The sequence below is a fragment of the Lepus europaeus genome, chromosome 12, assembly GCF_033115175.1.
Source record: "Lepus europaeus isolate LE1 chromosome 12, mLepTim1.pri, whole genome shotgun sequence".
In the NCBI taxonomy this organism is placed as follows: Eukaryota; Metazoa; Chordata; class Mammalia; order Lagomorpha; family Leporidae; genus Lepus; species Lepus europaeus.
In genome coordinates, this window is record NC_084838.1 from 39615776 (window position 1) to 39634142 (window position 18367).

Sequence of the window (18367 nt, forward strand, 5' to 3'; positions counted from 1 at the left end):
CACGGAAGCAGCCTAAGATGTAGTTATAATTAACACATACCACTCAACTACCTGCTGCCTCTTTCTGCTCTCTCTTCTCCACTTCACATTATATAAGGCAGAGTAAACCACAGTAAGTAAATCTCAAGCCCTGGTCTTTCCTTTAAGCAGGAAGTGCCTTGTTCCAAAAAATGAATTACATTTGGCACTAGAGAGAAGGGAGAGGATGAAAATACCCACACATTGGTTTTCTTGCTACTTAACCCCTTTAACGTGAAGCTCAGAGGCTAGAAAAGACACAGGAAGGATAAAAAGCAAGCTATAATTAATCTACCACTAAGTCTCTGGCATCATAAATGATCAATTCCTTAAAACCATTTATGATGCTTGAATTGAAAACAAGCCTTTTGCCGGTCATTGGTTCCTCGATGCCATTCAGAATGACTGGCTGCTGTACACTGGAAACCGAGTCAGTGCCAGCAGACGGTGCTTCCTCTTCTTGTTTTTCTGGTTGGTGAAGTAGCTCAGGAACAGCGCAATGCTCTTCCTCACATTTCCCTGAAGGGCAGGTGGAGCCAGAGAAGTTGCCTTTGGTATCTTGGTGTTCTCCAGTTGCTAGTGTTTCCTGCTGGTTTTCTACTTCCTCAGGCTCTGAAATCCTATCAACACAGACACTCGGCCTGTCCTCCAGCTGCTCAGCACTCCCCGAAGACTGAGTGTACACCTTAGCTGGCTCAGCACCAGCCTCAGATATTTGATAAGACTGCAAAGTTTTGTTTGTCTCTGTGGTATTAAGGTCTCCATTATTGCTGATAACCAAGACTGGAGGGCAGGGCTCTGCAGGCATTTGTGCAGGACCCCCTTTGTTCTCTTTTGGCCACGGAAATGAAAAATCCAGCTTCCTTCCAAACACTAGTTTGGGATCGCCTGCCAGCACACTCCCTTTCCCCTCACCACCTCCCTCAAATATAGTTGACAACTTCTTAAAACCGGACATTAAACCAGTCTCTGCTGCTTTACTGTCAGAGGGTGAAGGTGAGGAAAAGAAAGAGCTCAACGGTTTCCCATGATCAGCAACAGAGGATGAGAAGCCGAGCTTTGGCCAACTGGTCATTTTTGGGATTTCAAAATGAGGTTTTGGCTGCTCTGTTTCCTGGAGGACTGCAGGTGGATCTTTCTGGGTATGAAGTATCCCACAACTTTCTTTGGCACAAAGCATAGGTTCCTCTGGCAGAGGATGAGAAAGATGCTCTTGGGTTTCCGGTGCAATGCCCTGGTTGACACTTGCCTCATTGGATAATGCAGTATTGGTTTCTAGTGCATTGGTTGCCTGCAGCTCCAAGACATCGAGGTTTATGGGGGCAGTCTGAAAAGCTGAGTCTGGTTCAGGAGGGAGAGAGGGCTGTATTGAAGGAGGAGACTCTTCGGGAATCCAGGTGGGATCTGGATGTGACTGTGTTGGCAATAAAATATGTTCTGCTTCCATTGATGCCTCTGTGTCTGTGCCCTGCAACATCCCCATGTCTCCTTCGTCACTCAGAGACAATACTCCTTGTCCAGTATCTTCCTCTGAGACAGACGATGTAGCGACTATTTCAGAGCCTTGGGGTTCTGGAGTATTTTCAGGAGCATTAGTGTCTTCCACGTCGGTTGTTAGTTTATGATTATCTGTCAAGTTATCCGATTCTGACTTTGCATTAAACACAGTCATTCTACAGTCACCGAGAGTAGATTCTGAATTGGGTGCTTCAGACGCAGCTTCTCTCCACAAGCTATCTGGAGGCCCTGATCCTACAGCATCTCTGGAACAACCGTTTTGAAGCCATGAAGTAGGGACAGAAGACTCTTGTTTGCATGTCTCTGATTTGGGACTTTTGAAAATTCCGAATAACTCGCCTTTGAGGCGTGGTGATGACACATTTGGAGAAAGAGAGAAAACAGGGTTTTTCTTTGGTGATTTAGGAGAGGTAAAAAGTCCAGAGAAAGATTTTGGAGGTTCAGTCAAACACCCAGAGAAAGATTTTACTTTAGTCACAAGCCCTGAAAGCATTTCTACCGAAGAGCCTAACACTGATTTGTCTTCCGCTTTATCTGCATCGTGGTTATGGAGATGCACTGCATCTCCTGGCTCTGTAGAAGAGGAGGCTGGCTTCTGAGTCTGCAGAGGGATCTCACCAGGGACCTCTTCCAAGGGCAGGTTCAGTGGGTCACTAGGAAGTCTTTCATTCTGGTGGTGGTGATTACAACTGTCTAAATCATTGAGCTTTTCGATAAACTGGTTACCATGTGAAAAAGATTTGGTCAGTGAGTCATTAGGGCAGGCTTTCAAGCTGACAGCCTCTTCTTCATGGAGAGTTACCCCAAGGGTATCTGGACCAGCAAAGGATGTTTCAGTATCTTCCCCGAGTTCTGGTGAAGCAGGAGCAATGTCTTTTTGCAACTGATTCATCTGGAAATCTGAAGATGTCTCTGGTTCATTACCAGTACCCAGTTTTTCCTGAGTTTTCTCTTCACTGAGCTCATCTACAAGGGAAGAATCTTCCACAGTGTCACTATCGAAAATACAAGGGGCCATTTGCTGTTCATGAACTACTTCCTGGGCTATGCTAGCTCTGTGACCTGTGAAATCTCCTCTAGTTACTGTGCCATTAGTGTCTACAAAAACAGGTGGCTTCTTACAGGGCTGGGAAGTCACTGGTGCAACAGTTACAAGGTTCTGTTTTTCCCTAGGAGTCTGCTGCTTTTCATCCAAAAAGGACAAGCTGAAGAAACTAAAAGTAGAGCTGTTAGGAGAGGCGTCCTTCTTGATGCTTGAGCTGGTACTGGAAAAAAAGGAGGGAAGAGTGAAGAGCCCTTCCGCTTGAGACTTGGCTCTTGGTAGAGTAGCAGAGGCTCTGTTCTCAGATTTTTCAGAACCAGTCAAGAAAGAAAATATACTCTTTCTGCTTGGCAATTCTGATTGGGATGGGGATGTTGTGGCAGTTGAAAAACTACAGTCTTTGTCAAGAAAAGGATCTTGTTCATTTGAATTTCTTCTGCTCAGAGTATCAAAAGATACTGTATTACTCCTTGAAATTTCTGTCACTGTAGACACTCCTCTAGTTTCTATTGAAGAATCTCTGGAAGATTCTCTGAGACTACTTGTTGAGAAAGATGGATTTGGTGATTTCTGGAGGAGGTGGTCTCTGAAGGGTGTCTCTTCCTCAACCAGATTACTACCTGGGATTTCCTCCACTGATGTTTCCTTCAGCCCACTTTCGTCAATAGTAGTCTGTTTGTTCAAACTTCTACCTCTAACCTTCCTTTTAGAGGAAACCGGTGCAGCAGAGAAGTTCCCAACATCCTGACTAGCAAGCTGAGTAGGATTACGGCCTGACCTGACCTCATCCTTACCAGTCATTGAAGTAACAGACTTACTTTCAGTTGTCTGTAAAGGAGATACATTGGTTTTAAAGAAATCTCCAAGGGTACCAAAAAAATTGGAAACACCAGAAGTTTCTTTTTTTTCCTGAGATGATACCTTTTCATTTTTAACACCATCCTTTTCCAAGTCTGATGATCCTTCTTTATTCACATGGGTTTTAAAGAGGTTCAAAAATCCAGATGCCTGTTTTTCATTTGCTATTTTACTTGCTGAAGATTCTTCTCCTCGACCAAAGAATTTCAATGCACTTTTAAACAACGTTTTCTCCGATTCTGTGGAAGCCTGGTCCTGGGAAAGCTCACAATTCTTGTGCTCATCCCTTCTAATTGGTGGTGGAAGAAAATCTGAACTTGAATCAGTTGTAATAACTTCATCATCTTCTATCCCTGATTTTGTATGAGGAGTTGTAGGACTTACCAGGAAGCCAGATTTTGGCAAATTTTGTTTTTTCGCATGACTGTTTTGATTTAAAGGGAATTCTTGCCTTATCTTCTCAGTAAATTCTGCTTGCTGATCACCAGATATAATCTCTGAATCCTTAAGAGAACTTTCTTCCTCCTTTCGGAAGCTATCCTTTACTTGCCTATTTGAGATTAACAACCAATGATCATCATTTGTGAGTTCTGTTAGTTTTGACTGTTGATCCATTTTCTGCATGACCAAAGAGTCTAAGGATTCACCTTTATCAAAAGTCAAAGTGCTTTTAACCAAAGCATCCAAAACAGAAAACACTGGAGTCACCTTGTTCACTGATGATGTCTCTTCTGCTTGCTGTGAGCCTTTGTTCATAATTTCAGGATGAACCAAAGAGGAAGCTTCTTTAGAAGATGACTGAAGCCAATTGGATAGGGAAAGGTGAACTGATGAATCTTTAGCTGTAAGTTGGTTCTCACATCTCTCTATAAGCTGATCTCTATTTAAGATATGATTACTAATAGTTTGGGACTGATTTCTGAGATCTAAAGTATATTCAAGGTTTTCAGAATCATATGGCTTATCTTTGAAAGATCTAAAATTTCCTTTAAACTTTTGAGGATTATAGCCTGAAAAATCTAATGGTTGATCCCTTTGGTCATAACCTGACTCTTCAAGAACTTGTGAAAAACTTTCTAAATTTAGATATAATGGTCCTTTACTTCTTGGCAAAGGTACAGATAAATCAAGAGGATCATCAACTGCTTGTTCTTCAACATACAATATTTCATCATTCTTGCCAAGTACTTTAAAATCACAGGCAGAAAAAACACTGTCATCCAACATAACATTTGATGGGTCATTTGTCTGTAAATCACAACTCATATACTCTGGATAAGTATAATCAGGTATAAATAAATATGCATACTGACCAGTAGGATCAGTGAGGATAGAATAGATATATTGGCCATCATGGAACATATAATACCCATAATTTCCATCCTCTGATGGCCACCATATTCCATTTTCAAGATATGACAACCATTCCTGGTATTCATAACCAAAACTTGAAAAAACAAAGTATTCATCCATTCTTAATGATTGTTGATCAACTACAGGATATGTAATCTCATAATCTGAAGTGCAACTTAAATCAATAGGCAATTCATTTAGTGAATTCTTACTTTTGTTAACTGGAAGATGATCAGAATTTCCATATAGTGAGTTAGCTGCCCACATATCACCTCTTAATAAGTAATCTTCATTAAATGCTAAATGGTTGGATGATTCATATGGTAAGTCACACCAAATGACACTGTTCGGATTTGTTCTCCACTCCAAGATATTTGTATTTTGATCTTTTTGGCAAAAATTTATTACTGAGTTTTCTGAGTCAGGCCACAAGAAAGCATCTGCTGATGGAAATGTATTTTGATTCAACATATAATAAATTGGCTGAAGTTTTCTGGAATTTTTAGAGGAATCTTTTATGTCAGAGTCCCATTCAAAACACAAAGGATTGTTCATCCCTTCAAAGGACTGAGAGTGGTTTGATTTATTTAAAATGTTAGCACTTAGTATAGGTGAATTTAATTTACTTGAATTTTCATGGACTTCTGCTTCATAAACATGATTTGGTATTGGCCTCTTAGCCAAAGATTCATCTAAAAGGCCCTGTTCAGCAATAGGAGCACACTGAAGTACTGTGTTCTCAGAGGAAGAGCAATGCTTTTCACCTTGCTGGTTTTTCCATGTAGAAGGGCAACCGTGATTATCAACCCATACATCTGATGATGCTTTGTTTTCTTTAGGTAATGATGAGAAGTTTTTCATGAAGTCAGAAGTTTCATGTTTTTCAACACAGTTCCTCTGGTTCTTAGAAGTCATACATGAAGTAGCAGGGGCTTCATCCATGGATACATGCTTATCTCCATTCAAGCTTTTAGTATCACCTACAGACATGAACTTTGCTTCACCTGGTTTACAACCACTCACACTACTATTTGATATCAAGTTAAATATTCCAGAGATCAAGTTTGGGGTATTATTCTTTTGATGGGAATCATCCTTTTTCAAATTTAATTCTTGCTGACTAGACAAGTTTTCAGAAGAAGAAAACCTGCTAAAAAGGCCAGAAAGGAGCCCTCCTTGCGTTCTTTTTTGGGAAGTTTTATCTACTGCTTTGTCTTCATTAATGTCATCTACCAAAGTAGATTTTGAAATGGCAGAAATAAACTCTAATGAAGAGCCTGATACTGTTGAAGATGTCACTTGGGTAAGGTTCTCAACTTCTGAAGGATTTGGAGTTATATGTTCATTGGGTTCAACTCCAGGGATGGCTAAGGTATCTCTTTCATAATTCTCTATTGCTGTGTGATCACCTGAATTTAATTCCTCTATAGTCCCAAATTTCCCAAGATTATTTAGGGCTGAATTAGACATTTTAAATTTGGCATCTTTAGGACACCTTATTTGGTCATTCTTATTAGATTCCTCTGTACAGTCAAGTTTCCCTAGGTCATTATGAATATTGGGAACTGAACTAGATTTTATTGAACTAAGTTTGGCACCCACAGGACAATTTACTTGGTCATTTTTATTAGAGTTCTCTGTACTACCAAATTTCCCTAGATCATTATGAATATTTGGAGCTGAATTTGATTTTACTGAAGTAAGTTTGGCATCTTCATGGCAATTTCTTTGCAGCTCATTACCAGTTGTTACTGCTGAACCACGAAAACTTTGGTCATTATCAGCGTTATGTCTGTCGGTGAAAGGAAATTTAAACAAAGGAAGAATACTTCCTTTCTCTTTTAAATCTTGATGGTTTTCAGAATGACTAGGAACTCTAAAAAATGGGATATGCAGTTTTCCACTAAAGGAAAAAGACCGTCCATCTTTCTTAGCACTCCTTTCCCGTCCATCTTCCTCTAGCTGGTGAATGTCCACCGATTCTGACAAGGTTTCCTTTGAACAGATCTCAGGGGAAGTGAGCAAAAACTGGCTAAACGATTTTCTGAGTGGCTCAAGGAAATCATCATCATTAGTAACTCTGTCATTCTTTAATGGCTGCGAAGAAGCCTCTTCTTTTACAGTTACACTGCCAGCTACACAAAGAGGTACTGAAGTTTCTTTGGTACATACTTCTGTTTTATCTGGTAAAAGAGAAAGATCCTCACAGAGTTTTCCTTCAAACAGATTCTCAATATCACCTTTTTTACTTGCAGAACTAGGTACCTCTGGAGGTTCACTGGCCACTTGAAACTGCAGCGAATCCTCCCTTGTGGGCATTTGGAAGCCATCTGTGGTTTCTCCATCTTTCTTTTCTAAAGGAACTATACTACTACTGTGATTGTTAAAGGTTTCTTCACTTTGATTAGACGCTAAACCACACCCAACAAAACTTTCCTTCCTCAGGGGCTTGCTTGGGTCATCTTTTTTTGTTTCCTCCTTTTCTGAAAAGATCTTTAACGGATTCAGCAGGCTGAAAACAGACTTAATAACTGAACTCTGACTCTGGGGAGCCGAGTCCCTTCCAATAGTTTCTGTTGTATCCTGAAAGCTTAAATCACCAGTTTTATTGCCTTCACTGTCGGAGGTTTTGCCATGTTTGCTGATATCCTTGATAACAACTCTTTGAGGGGATAATGGAGATTGCATGGGAAGATCCTGATCCACTACTGACTTGTCACTGGACCTAGATTCCAAATTAACTGTCTCTATTTGATTAAGAGTTTCTGTTCTCTCTGGAACTGAATGTACCAGCTTTTCCACAGAGGCTGTTAGATGCTTTGTGCCTGAACCCACCTTTTCTGTGAGTGAACTTAACAAAGAACCAACAGCACACTTGACCCCACTCAGTTCAGGGAAAGAGATGGACTTGTCTTTGTCATTCACGACACTGGTTAAATGTGGTATGTGATCCCCAGGCATTTTCTGTTCTGTGTTATCAACAGTATTACTCTGTTTCTGGGTATTTTTAGCTTTTGAAAGGGAACCAAATCTATTAATCTCCTCTTCTTTCTCTGCTAAATATTCTGACACCGTTTCTACCAAACACTGAAGCTCATCCATCGTATCAACATAGTCTTCCTTGGCATCCCCCATAGAGGAAGGGGTCATCTCTTCCATGGGGCATCCAGACAGATCTCCAACTGTGCTTGCATCACAGTCCATCTTTTGTAGTGGTAAGGCTGAATTTCCTACATAATATTCTTCAGGGATATCACCAATATGATGGGCACTGGATGGATGCCATGCTGGTGACAATAAACTTTCTTGCTTATCACAAGTGGAGGAAACTAGAAGTTCATCAGAACTACTACTAGTAGAATCTTCAAGAATATCCAGTGTAGTGAAATTAGTGTCATGCTGGTTTGCACCTGATGACTTTTCACAGTCGCTTAAATAACCAGGCCTATCATAATCATGACTTTCTAACAGATTGGGCCACATGTCACTCTTAACCACAAATCCATTTTTGTAGGGGAGCAAAACTGGATAATGTTGTTTCTTCTTAATGTCGCATAGGTTATATTTTTTAGTATCAATAATATTTTCAAAGCTGGTCTTAGTGCCATATCTATCAACATATTGCCTTCTTTTAGTATCTTCGAAATAATTGTATAAGGATTTCTTTTTTCTTCTCCTATCTATTGTATCATATTTCTGAGGATATCTGGAGAAAACTGGTGTTTCAAACTTATAGTCAAAATTAAAGACAGTAGAGAATTCTGTTTGTTGGCTCTGAGATGGTATCTTTTGCAAATTCTTATATTTTGATCGCTTGTGTTGACTGCAGTATCTATCAGTTTTTGAAAGGTTCCTAATTTCTTTTACCTCTGCTTCCTTCAAGTTCATGTTACTATTTTCTAGAAAATCTTGTGATATTTTCCCTTCTATTTCCTCACATAAATCTTCTTGTTCTTCATAGTCAACATCAGAGAAAGCTGAAACAATCCTAATTTTGTCATTTTTAGCCTGTGTGCTTTGTCTGATATAAGGGGATAAAATTGGAGGAATGGTAAGGTAAAGGAGAAAAAAAAAAAAGGAGAGATAGGAAAAAGGAAGAAACAAGTTATAAGATGTAGCACACATTTAACAAGGAAGCTAGAAGAGTAAAATTGCCAATTTGATAAAAATAATTCAGACTAAAAAATTGAAAAAGAAATCCACAGGTTCTTAATATTATATCAATGTAGTCAAACAGGTTTTTCTACACTCTAAAAAGAACAGCTGTAAATAACAATTTTTAAATACTTCACTTGCTACCATTTATCACAGGTGAGTTTATTTTCTAAGTAACAAACAAAAAAACTTAACATCTTTTATCAACATCTACAATGTATTTGCAATGTCAAAGTTTAGAATTGGTAAATATACCATGAAAATATATCAAGGGTAAATTTGCTGATGAATTTGATTCTCAAAAGAAGCTAAGCTGGTAATGTGCTAAAAGTTATATCTGAAATTATATAGCCAAGAATAAAGTTAAACATATCTCTTAAAAAGCAAATATAGAAATATTACAAAAATAATCAAAAGTCTAATCTTGTCACATCAGCAAAAATCACAAATTATTTAAAGTATTGTAATTTGTTGTTTGTTAGATCTAAGACTATACACCCTGAGGATCACAATGAAATGAAAATGTTTCCATATACAGATTACAACAGCAGAAATTACATGTCCAAGACAGCTGACCTTTCTTTCAGTTAGGTTAGAGACTGCCTGCTTCCTGTGTGATGAGGTGGGAGTATAGAGAAGCCCCACAGACTAGGAGCTTGTCAGCTCAGGGTGTTCCTTTATAGATCTAACATCCAATAAAATTTATTTAGGAAATATAAACTAGATTAAAGTGATTCATTAAAACTTTTCTAAGCTGAAACTGATATTTGTGTGACCCGTCTTCACACTAGAAACTCTTGAGCTATATAATATTTAATGAAGTCCAACTCTGTTGTTAAACCTTAAATCCTATTAAAAATACTGTTATTTTGGACTCAAATGAACAAAAAGCACATTTGGTTGAGTGAATAAATCCTATTTAACATATTGTTTTATATGCAGTTTCATTAGTCCCCAGTATTCTCCAATAATCCAAACTAAACTGAACTCTAGCCACAGAGAAGTCTTCAGAGTCCCAACTTAAATTTTAAAAAAATCCATGGCTATAGTAAATGCAATGACCTATTTTAAAATTTCTATAATTGGGATTTGCATCGCAAAGTAGCAGGTGAAGTGCCGCCTGTGATGCTGGCATCTCATGTGGGTGCCGGTTCATGTCCCTCCTATTCCACTTCTGATCCATCTCTTTGTTAATGAATGGCCTGGGAAACCAGCGGAGAATGGCCCAAGTGTTTGGGTCCTTGCACCCATGTGGGAGAGCTGGATGAAACTTCTGGCTTCCTTGTGACCCAGTGCTGGCCATTGCAGCCATCTAGGGAGTGAATCAGTAGACAGGAGATTTCTGTCTCTTTCCCTCTCTCTCTGTAACTCTGACTTTTAAAATAAATTAAAAAAAAAAAAAAAACTATGATTACTGGAAAGTACTTAAAAATACACTGTGGGGACCAGCGTCATGGCACAGTAGGTTAATCCTCTACCTGCGGCACTGGCATCCCATATGGGTGCCAGTTCTAGTCCTGGCTGCTCCTCTTCCAGTCCAGCTCTCTGCTGTGGCCTGGGAAAGCAGCAGAGGATGGCCCAAGTGTTTGGGCCCCTGCACCCACATGGGAGACCAGGAAGAAGCACCTGGCTCCTGGCTTTGGATCGGCACAGCTCCGGCCGTTGTGGCCACTTGCGGAGTGAACCAACAGAAGGAAGACCTTTCTCTAACTCTGCCTCTGTCTGTAACTCTACCTCTCAAATAAATAAAATCTTTAAACACACACACACACACACACACACACCGGGGCCAGCACCACGACTTAGTGGGTAAAGCCACTGCTGTGGTGCTGGCATCCCATATGGACACAAGTTCGAGTCCTGGCTGCTCCACTTCCAATCAGACTCTCTGTTATGGCCTAGGAAAGCAGTACAAGATGGTCCAAGTGCGTGGGCCTTGCACCCTCTCAGGAGACCCAGAAGCAGCCCCAGGCTCCCTTCGGATTGGCGCAGCTCTGGCCGTTGCAGCCATCTGGGGAGTGAACCAGTGGACCAAAGACTTCTCTCTGCCTCTGCCTCTGTGTAACTCTGCCTTTCAAATAAGTAAGTCTTCAACAACAACAAAACACACACTAGGGGGGCTAGCACTATGGTGTAGTGAGTTAAGCCTCTGTCTACAGTGCCAGCATCCCACATGGGCATCAGTTTGAGTCCCAGTTGCTCCATTTCTGATCCAGTTCCCTTCTAATGCGCTTGGGAAAGCAGCAGAAATGGCCCAAGTCCTTGGGCCCCCGTACCCACATGAGAGACCCAGTAAAAGCTTCTGGCTGCTGAATTCAGCCTGGCCCAGTCTGGGCCATTGCAGCCATTTGGGGAGTGAGCCAGCAGATGGGAGACTTCTCTCTCCGCCTCTGCCTCTCTGTCTCCCTCTCTGTAACTCTGCCTTTCAAACAAATAAATACATCTTAAAAAACAAAACAAACACACACTTGGAAGTTCCCTCAAGGACTCTAAACTTCCTAGCCAAAAAACTGTATAACTTAAGGACACATGCTACTTCCATGAATTCAGCATTTACAGTAACAGAAAAGTATAAAAATCAATGTCCTTTTAAAGGAGTGATCATTTCAAAGTACTAAGTTAAAATATCTATAATAGAGTCTACTTAAAAACCATTTTAAGGGCTGGCGATATGACACAGAGGGTTAACCCACTTCCAATCCCTGCATCCTATATCAGAGTTCCAGTTTGAGTCCTGGCTACCCCACTTCCAATCTATCTTCCTGCTAATGCACCTGGGAAGGCAGAGGAAGACGGCTTGAGTACATGAACCCCTGCTACCCGTGTAGGAGACCTGGATGGAGTTCCTGACTCCTGACTTTGGGGCATGGCCCAAACCCAGCTGCTATAGCCATTTGGAGAGATGGAATTTCTCTGTTTCTCTCCCTCTCTCGGTTGTTCTGTCTTTAGCATTAATATAAACCTTTTTTAAGAAATAATTTTGGGGGCCGGTGCTGTGGTGCAGCGGGTTAAAGCCCTAGCCTGAAATGCCAGCATCCCACATGGGCACCGGTTTTAGTCCCAGCTGCTCCTCTTCTGATCCAGCTCTCTGCTATGGCCTGGGAAAGCAGTAGAAGATGGCCCAAGTCCTTGGACCCCTACACCTGCATGGAAGACCCAGAAGAAGCTTCTGGCTCCTGGCTTCAGATCAGTGCAGCTCCAGCCATTGCAGCCATCTGGGGAGTGAACCACCGGATGGAAGACCTCTCTCTCTGTAACTCTGTCTTTCAAATGAATAAAATGAATCAAGAAAGAAAGAAAGAGGAAGGGAGGGAGGGAGGGAGGGAGGGAGGGAGGAAGGAAGGAAGGAAGGAAGGATCGATCTTGGGGCCTGCCTGCGTTGTGGCATAGCAGGCTAAGCCGCCACCTGAGATGCCCACATCCATGTGGGTGCCGGTTCAAGTCCCAGCTACTCCACTTCTGATCCAGCTCCCTGCTAATTCACCTGGGAAGGCAGCAAAAGATGGCCCAAGTGCTTGGGCCCCTGCACCCATGTGGAGAGCTGGAGGAAGCTTCTGGTTCTTGGCTTACACCTAGCCCAGTCTCAGCCACTGGGGCCATTTTGGGAGTGAACAAGCAGATGGAAGATCTCTCTAACTAGTTTATTTGAAAAGTAAACAAATACATCTTTAACAAAAAAAGCATTTCAATTTTTCTCCTGCTTACAAAGATTACTTACTTTTAAATCTCATTTTATATATTGATGCAGTAAAGTTTAATTTACAGAACAATTAAAAATTTGCAAGTTAAAGCACAGCTCTAATGCTCTTCCGAGTGTTATTTTTACTACAGTGGAATATAAGAAATTGCTAAAATGATTATAAGGTCAATTACAATGTGTCCAAATGGAGAATATACAGTGGACGTGAAAGGATTACTGCTGGCCTGCATATCAAATGCTAAGCACAGAGGATATGGAGGGCCAAAAGAACTAGGGTGGCTTGTTTGTTTGTTTTTGCTATTATGTTTTTTTCTTAAAGTAGGACGATATAACCAATTAAAGCCAAATGAATAAAAATGCAAGAATTAATTAGTAAACCCACAAGGAGCAGTCACCAACTTCAGTAGGATTCTTTCTAGAATCAGAATATGAAAAATGAGAATTCTATGCAATGGTTGAAAAAATTGTTTTGCAAGTATTCTCACAGACGATAGTAAACTGGGACAGGATGTGATCTAGCAGGTAGATAGCCTTCTGAGGCTCAAGACAAAATCTCATCAATGTTGTGAGGTGAGCAAAAAATGGTATCATCCTATGGTCTGATGAATTTTAGAAATTAAAAGTATGATCTAAACTGGAATGGTCTGCAAAACCTACCCTCCAACTAATGAAATAATTGATCCAGGCAAGAATTAATGAATACTAAAATCACTGAGTAAAAAGGTAACTGAGGAAACAGGATATTGATACAATCTCAAGTTAATCACCCCAGAAATGATTAATTACAAAACAGGAAAAAAATACCTTTGCATTGCAGAAATATGGCATACATGGGACCCCAAATCCCATTAAGCTGGGTGCTAAAAATGTCATCTTAAGTGTTAAAGTAACCATATTAAATGTTAAAGTGATCATATAAATAGGATTAAGTGTTAAAGGGATCATATAAAAAAGATGAAATGTCTGGTAATAATAATAGATAGAATTAAAAAGGAGACAATGTTCCAACATGGGAAGCAGTCCACACAGCTGACTCATAGAATGACAATCACTTTTAATAGCACTCTGACCTCAGAATCAGCCCTTAAGGCATTTTGGTCTGGCTGAAAAGCCCATGAGAGCATTTCAGGCATGGAAAGCCAAGATTGTGGCAAAAAAAAAAAAAAAATCCTACATGAAGGATCTATGTAAGAAAGTCTCCAGTGGAAAGAAGTGGCCATCAAAGAAGGATGTACTTTTGCTTATGGCCTGTCTAAATACTGACGGAGATTGTGGATTAAAAAGATTTCCATAGCCTTGTCAGCTCTTGTCAAGAGCCTTGGGTGATCACTGACATAATACATAAGAGTGCTAATTGTTGGGGCTGGCACTGTGGCACAGTGGGTTAAAGCCCTGGGCTGAAGCGCTGGCATTCCATATGGGTGCTGGTTCTAGTCCCAGCTGCTCCTTTTTTGATCCACCTTTCTGCTATGGCATGGGAAATAAGTAGAAGATGGTCCAAAGTGCTTGGGCCCCTGTACCCACATGGGAGACCAGGAGGAAACTCCTGGCTCCTGGCTTTGGATTGGCGCAGCTCTGGCTGTTGCAGCCACCTGGGGAGTGAACCAGCAGATGGAAGACCTCTTTCTCTGTCTCTACCTTTCTCTGTAACTCTGTCTTTCAAGTAAATAAAAATTTCAAAATAAATCTTTTTTTAAAAAAAAAAAAGAGTGCTAATTGTTAAATTAACAATAGAAGTCACTGTGCACTTACTTTCCATGCAGGACTTCCGTCCTCAATGAATTATGAAAATTAACTGTAAAACTTGGTTTCAGTTTATTTTTGTGCATGTGTGTGCAAATTGTTGAAATCTTTACTTAGTATAGAGTTAGTCTTCTGTGTATAAAGTTAATCAAAAATGAATCTTAATGGAGAATGAGACTGGGAATGGGAGAGGGAGAAGTTGGTAGGTTACAGGGCAGGTACGGTGGGAAGAATCACTATATTCCTAAAATTGTACTTATGAGATTTGAACACATTAAATAAAAGGTTTCTTTGGGGGGGGGGGGAGGAAGAAGTCACAAAAAAAAATGTTTCTCAAAAACTGATCAGTACTTATGACAAGTTATTTAGCACCTCCAAAACAAACCACCTGGTTATATATGGCAAGAGACAAATTGGCCTGCATCTAGTTTTTACCTTGGATACCACTTTCATCATCACTGACTTAGGTGAAAATTTGTGCAGAAATTCTACAAACTTTTTGCTGATTTTGATACCTGTTTCTAGTTTTGTTTTATGAAAATGATAAATTTCAGATAATAAAATTTCAGCATTGGAAAAAAAAAACTTTGGAGAGTGCTGCTTTGAGAATGATAAATATCCTGTTTGAAAATGGCCTTTCTTTAAAAATTTTACCATCCATTCATTCCTGTATCCATTATTATATTCATGTTTATATACTATATATTTTTGGGTTTTTTTGCCAGGCAGAGTTAGACAGTGAGAGAGAGAGACAGAGAGAGAGTTATAGACAGAGAGAGACAGAAAGGTCTTCCTTCTGTTGGTTCACCCTCCAAATGGCCACTACGGCCGGCGTGCTGTGCCAATCATGAAGCCAGGAGCCTTATTTCTAATGCAATTCTTCCTGAAGACTGTGGAAACTGGCATTGTGTAGTTAAAAAACATTCTCACCTCAAAGTGTAATATTGTTCTAAATTTACTTTTAGTCCATACCACTGAATTTTTTTCTCTATCACTTGGATTTTTTTAATTTCAGTGTTACAATTTATTACAACAAAAATCTTGTCAAATGTCAAAACAAATCTCCAAAAAAAAAAAAAATATGGCATATACCAGATTTCTTGAATTAAACATTACTAATACTAAGACAAAGTACATGCTTTTGGAGGGAATGAATTGAGAAAGAATATACTGTGAAGGAAATATCTCTATGTAGTGTTTTTACCAAAAATGTTTAACTTGATTCTAAACATGAAGAAACAATCACAAAAACAAATAAATGAGAACATTCTCAATATAACTGGCCCAGGCTCTTCCAAAAATGTGTCTTGGGACTGGAATTATAGTGTTAGCCAATAAAGTCACCATTCTATATGAGTGCTGGTTCATGTCCATGCTGATCCACTTCAGATCCAGGTCCCTGCTAACATCCTGAGGAAAGCAGCAGAAGATGGCCCAAGTATTTGGGCCACTGCTACCCACTGGGAGACCAGATGAAATTCTTGGCTTTGGCCTGGCCTAGCTCTGGCCATTGCAGCCATCTAGGAGTGAACCAGAAAATGGAAGATCGATATCTCTCTCTCTCTCTCTCTCTCTCTCTCTCTCTCTCTCTTTCTCTCTCAAACTGACTTTCAACATAAAATAAATAAATCTTTTTTTTTAAAAAGAGAGTGGCTTCTGGGACTGGCCCTGTAACACAGTAGGTTAATCCTCTGCCTGGGGCGCCGGCATCCCATTTGGGCACTGGTTGTAGTCTCAGCTGCCCCTCTTCTAATCCAGCTCTCTGCTATGGGCTGGGAAAGCAGTAGAAGATAGCCCAAGTGCTTGGGCCCCTGCACCCGCATAGGAGACTGGGAAGAAGCACCTGGCTCCTGGCTTCGGATCAGCACATCTTCGGCCGTTGTGGCCATCTGGAGAGTGAACCAACAGAAGGAAGACCTTTCTCTGTCTCTGCCTCTCACCGTCTGTAACTCTACGTCTCAAATAAATAAAATCTTAAAAAAAGAGAGAGAAAGAGAGAGGCTTTTAAAAAAAATGTGTCTTAAAAGACCAGAAAAAAGTCAGGGAATTTTGCTAAACTAAAGGGGACTAAAGAAACAAGAAAGTCAAATGCCATGACTCGATTGGATCCAAATCAAAAATGAAAAAAAAATTTACAGAACATTGTGGGGACAATTGGACAAATTTAAATACGGCCTGTGTATTAGACCGTATCATTGTATCATTAAATTTCTTGAGTGTGATCATGGTATTGAGGTTACATAATAGAAAAGCTTTTTTTTTTTTTTTTGAGAATTTATGTGCTGAATATGGTGGCTAAAACTTACTTTTAAATAGTTCCTCCCCAAAAAATGTGTGTGTAAATAAATATTAGGAAAAATGAAGTAAAATAAATGTGGCAAAATGTTACAACTGGTAACACGAGTATGAGTGTTCACTGTCTTATTTCTGCAACTTTTAAGTTTGAATTTTTTTTGAAAAATATTGAAGGATGAAGGGAGCATAAATTTTACATATTTGCTTTTATATTCATAAATACATGACAGCCATCTACAGAGGGATATATAAGAAATAAACAGTGGGAAGAGAACTGGGAGACAGGAATGGGTGGAGCAAGACAATAGGTGTGGGTGGGAGATCCTTTCCTATATGTAGTACTGTACATTAACCTTGTTTTAATCATATAAGTGTTTTACATATTTAAGAAATTAATAAAATTAAATTAAAACAAATTTCCAGCTAAAGTATACTAAATTTGCTATAGTAAGATCATAGTGATTTTCTTTTCAAGTTCTTAGGGAAATATTTAGGTAAAAAAGGTTATCCAAGTATTTCACATCTATATTTTCTTTTTTTTAAAACCTTGGGGAAGGGTGTATTAAAGTTACTGAGCCAGGCCAGAGAGCCAGGAAGGCTTTTATTCAGCTACCCACCCCAGGTGGGCCTGACTCCACCAGTTCAGAATCACTGATTTAAAGAGTAGTATTCCTGATAGAAATGTATAAATATGGACGTATGGAAGAAAAAACAGGCTGAGAATCAGCATAAAATGACCATAGCTTGGCCTATCAGACTGCTACACCTCTACCACCACCTCTAGTTAAGCCACCCAAATCCTTCTTGTCAGATGCAACAGGAGACCTGGATAGAAGCGAGAAAAAGTGCTTTGTTCCCAGTGCCCACCTGAGGGCTCGCCGCTCCGGATAATCGAGGTCAGAACTTTGCATAGAGTCATTACAAGAGTCCCGGGAGCCACCCTGAAGCAGCTGCTGCTGTGGCAGTCGCACCGGCACAGAGAACTGGTGCACAGAAGCGTTGGGCTGGCAAGTTGTGTGGTAAGGAGGCGGGATGCTATTGCTGGTCTCACTTCGATAGTCACTGTCTCGGTCATCGACGGCGCTATCAGGGTCTTCAAAAGCTGTGAAATAAACACATTGGATCAAAGCACTCCAGCTTTATTACATCTTCTCAGATTTTTTGCTTCTATTTTAGGTAGTCATAAGCTTAGTTGGACCTTGAAAACAAGAGCAAGCTGGCCTGTACATGAGCCCAGTGACCTCAAAATAACACACAGAACTGTCTCAAAACCCACAAGACACTCTCCTTATCAAATGAGATATGACACTTGGTTTAATGTTAGTGCTGATTCTTAAAGGAGCTCCAAGTTGCATCTTCTTGATGCAGAATTCTCTAGAAGTCTCCACCTTTAAATTACACAAATAGATTTTGGTTCTCTACTATTATCAAGAGGGGAATAATAACATATCTAACGTACCTTAGAAAAAAGAAATTTTTGTGTAAAGTCAGCTTGGTGTTTTCAGACTTTAAAATACATGGACTGAACCAAATAAGCAATTCCAAAATCAGAAGCTGGCCCTGGAAATCAGGAAACTCAAAGCCAAGACTTAGAAGTCGAGCCAAAGATTCCAGGTACAGCTAAGAACAGCAGCAGTCTTAATGATCTTGCTGCAACACTGTTTTTTTTGTGTGTGTGTGTTTGT

General features: G+C 40.0%; 1 protein-coding gene across 4 annotated transcripts in view; it reads right to left on the reverse strand.

The window, feature by feature from the left end:
• Window positions 1–18367, reverse strand: part of UNC13B (unc-13 homolog B) — a 224691-nt gene that overhangs the window by 83658 nt on the left and 122666 nt on the right. For 3 of the 4 annotated variants that reach the window (XM_062208010.1, XM_062208009.1, XM_062208011.1), the window contains one exon: window positions 17550–17784. In XM_062208010.1, coding sequence (XP_062063994.1) covers window positions 17550–17784 — 235 coding nt within the window. Of the gene's footprint in view, window positions 1–383; window positions 8496–17549; window positions 17785–18367 lie in introns of all 4 variants that reach the window. The other variant, XM_062208006.1, reaches the window with a different exon arrangement.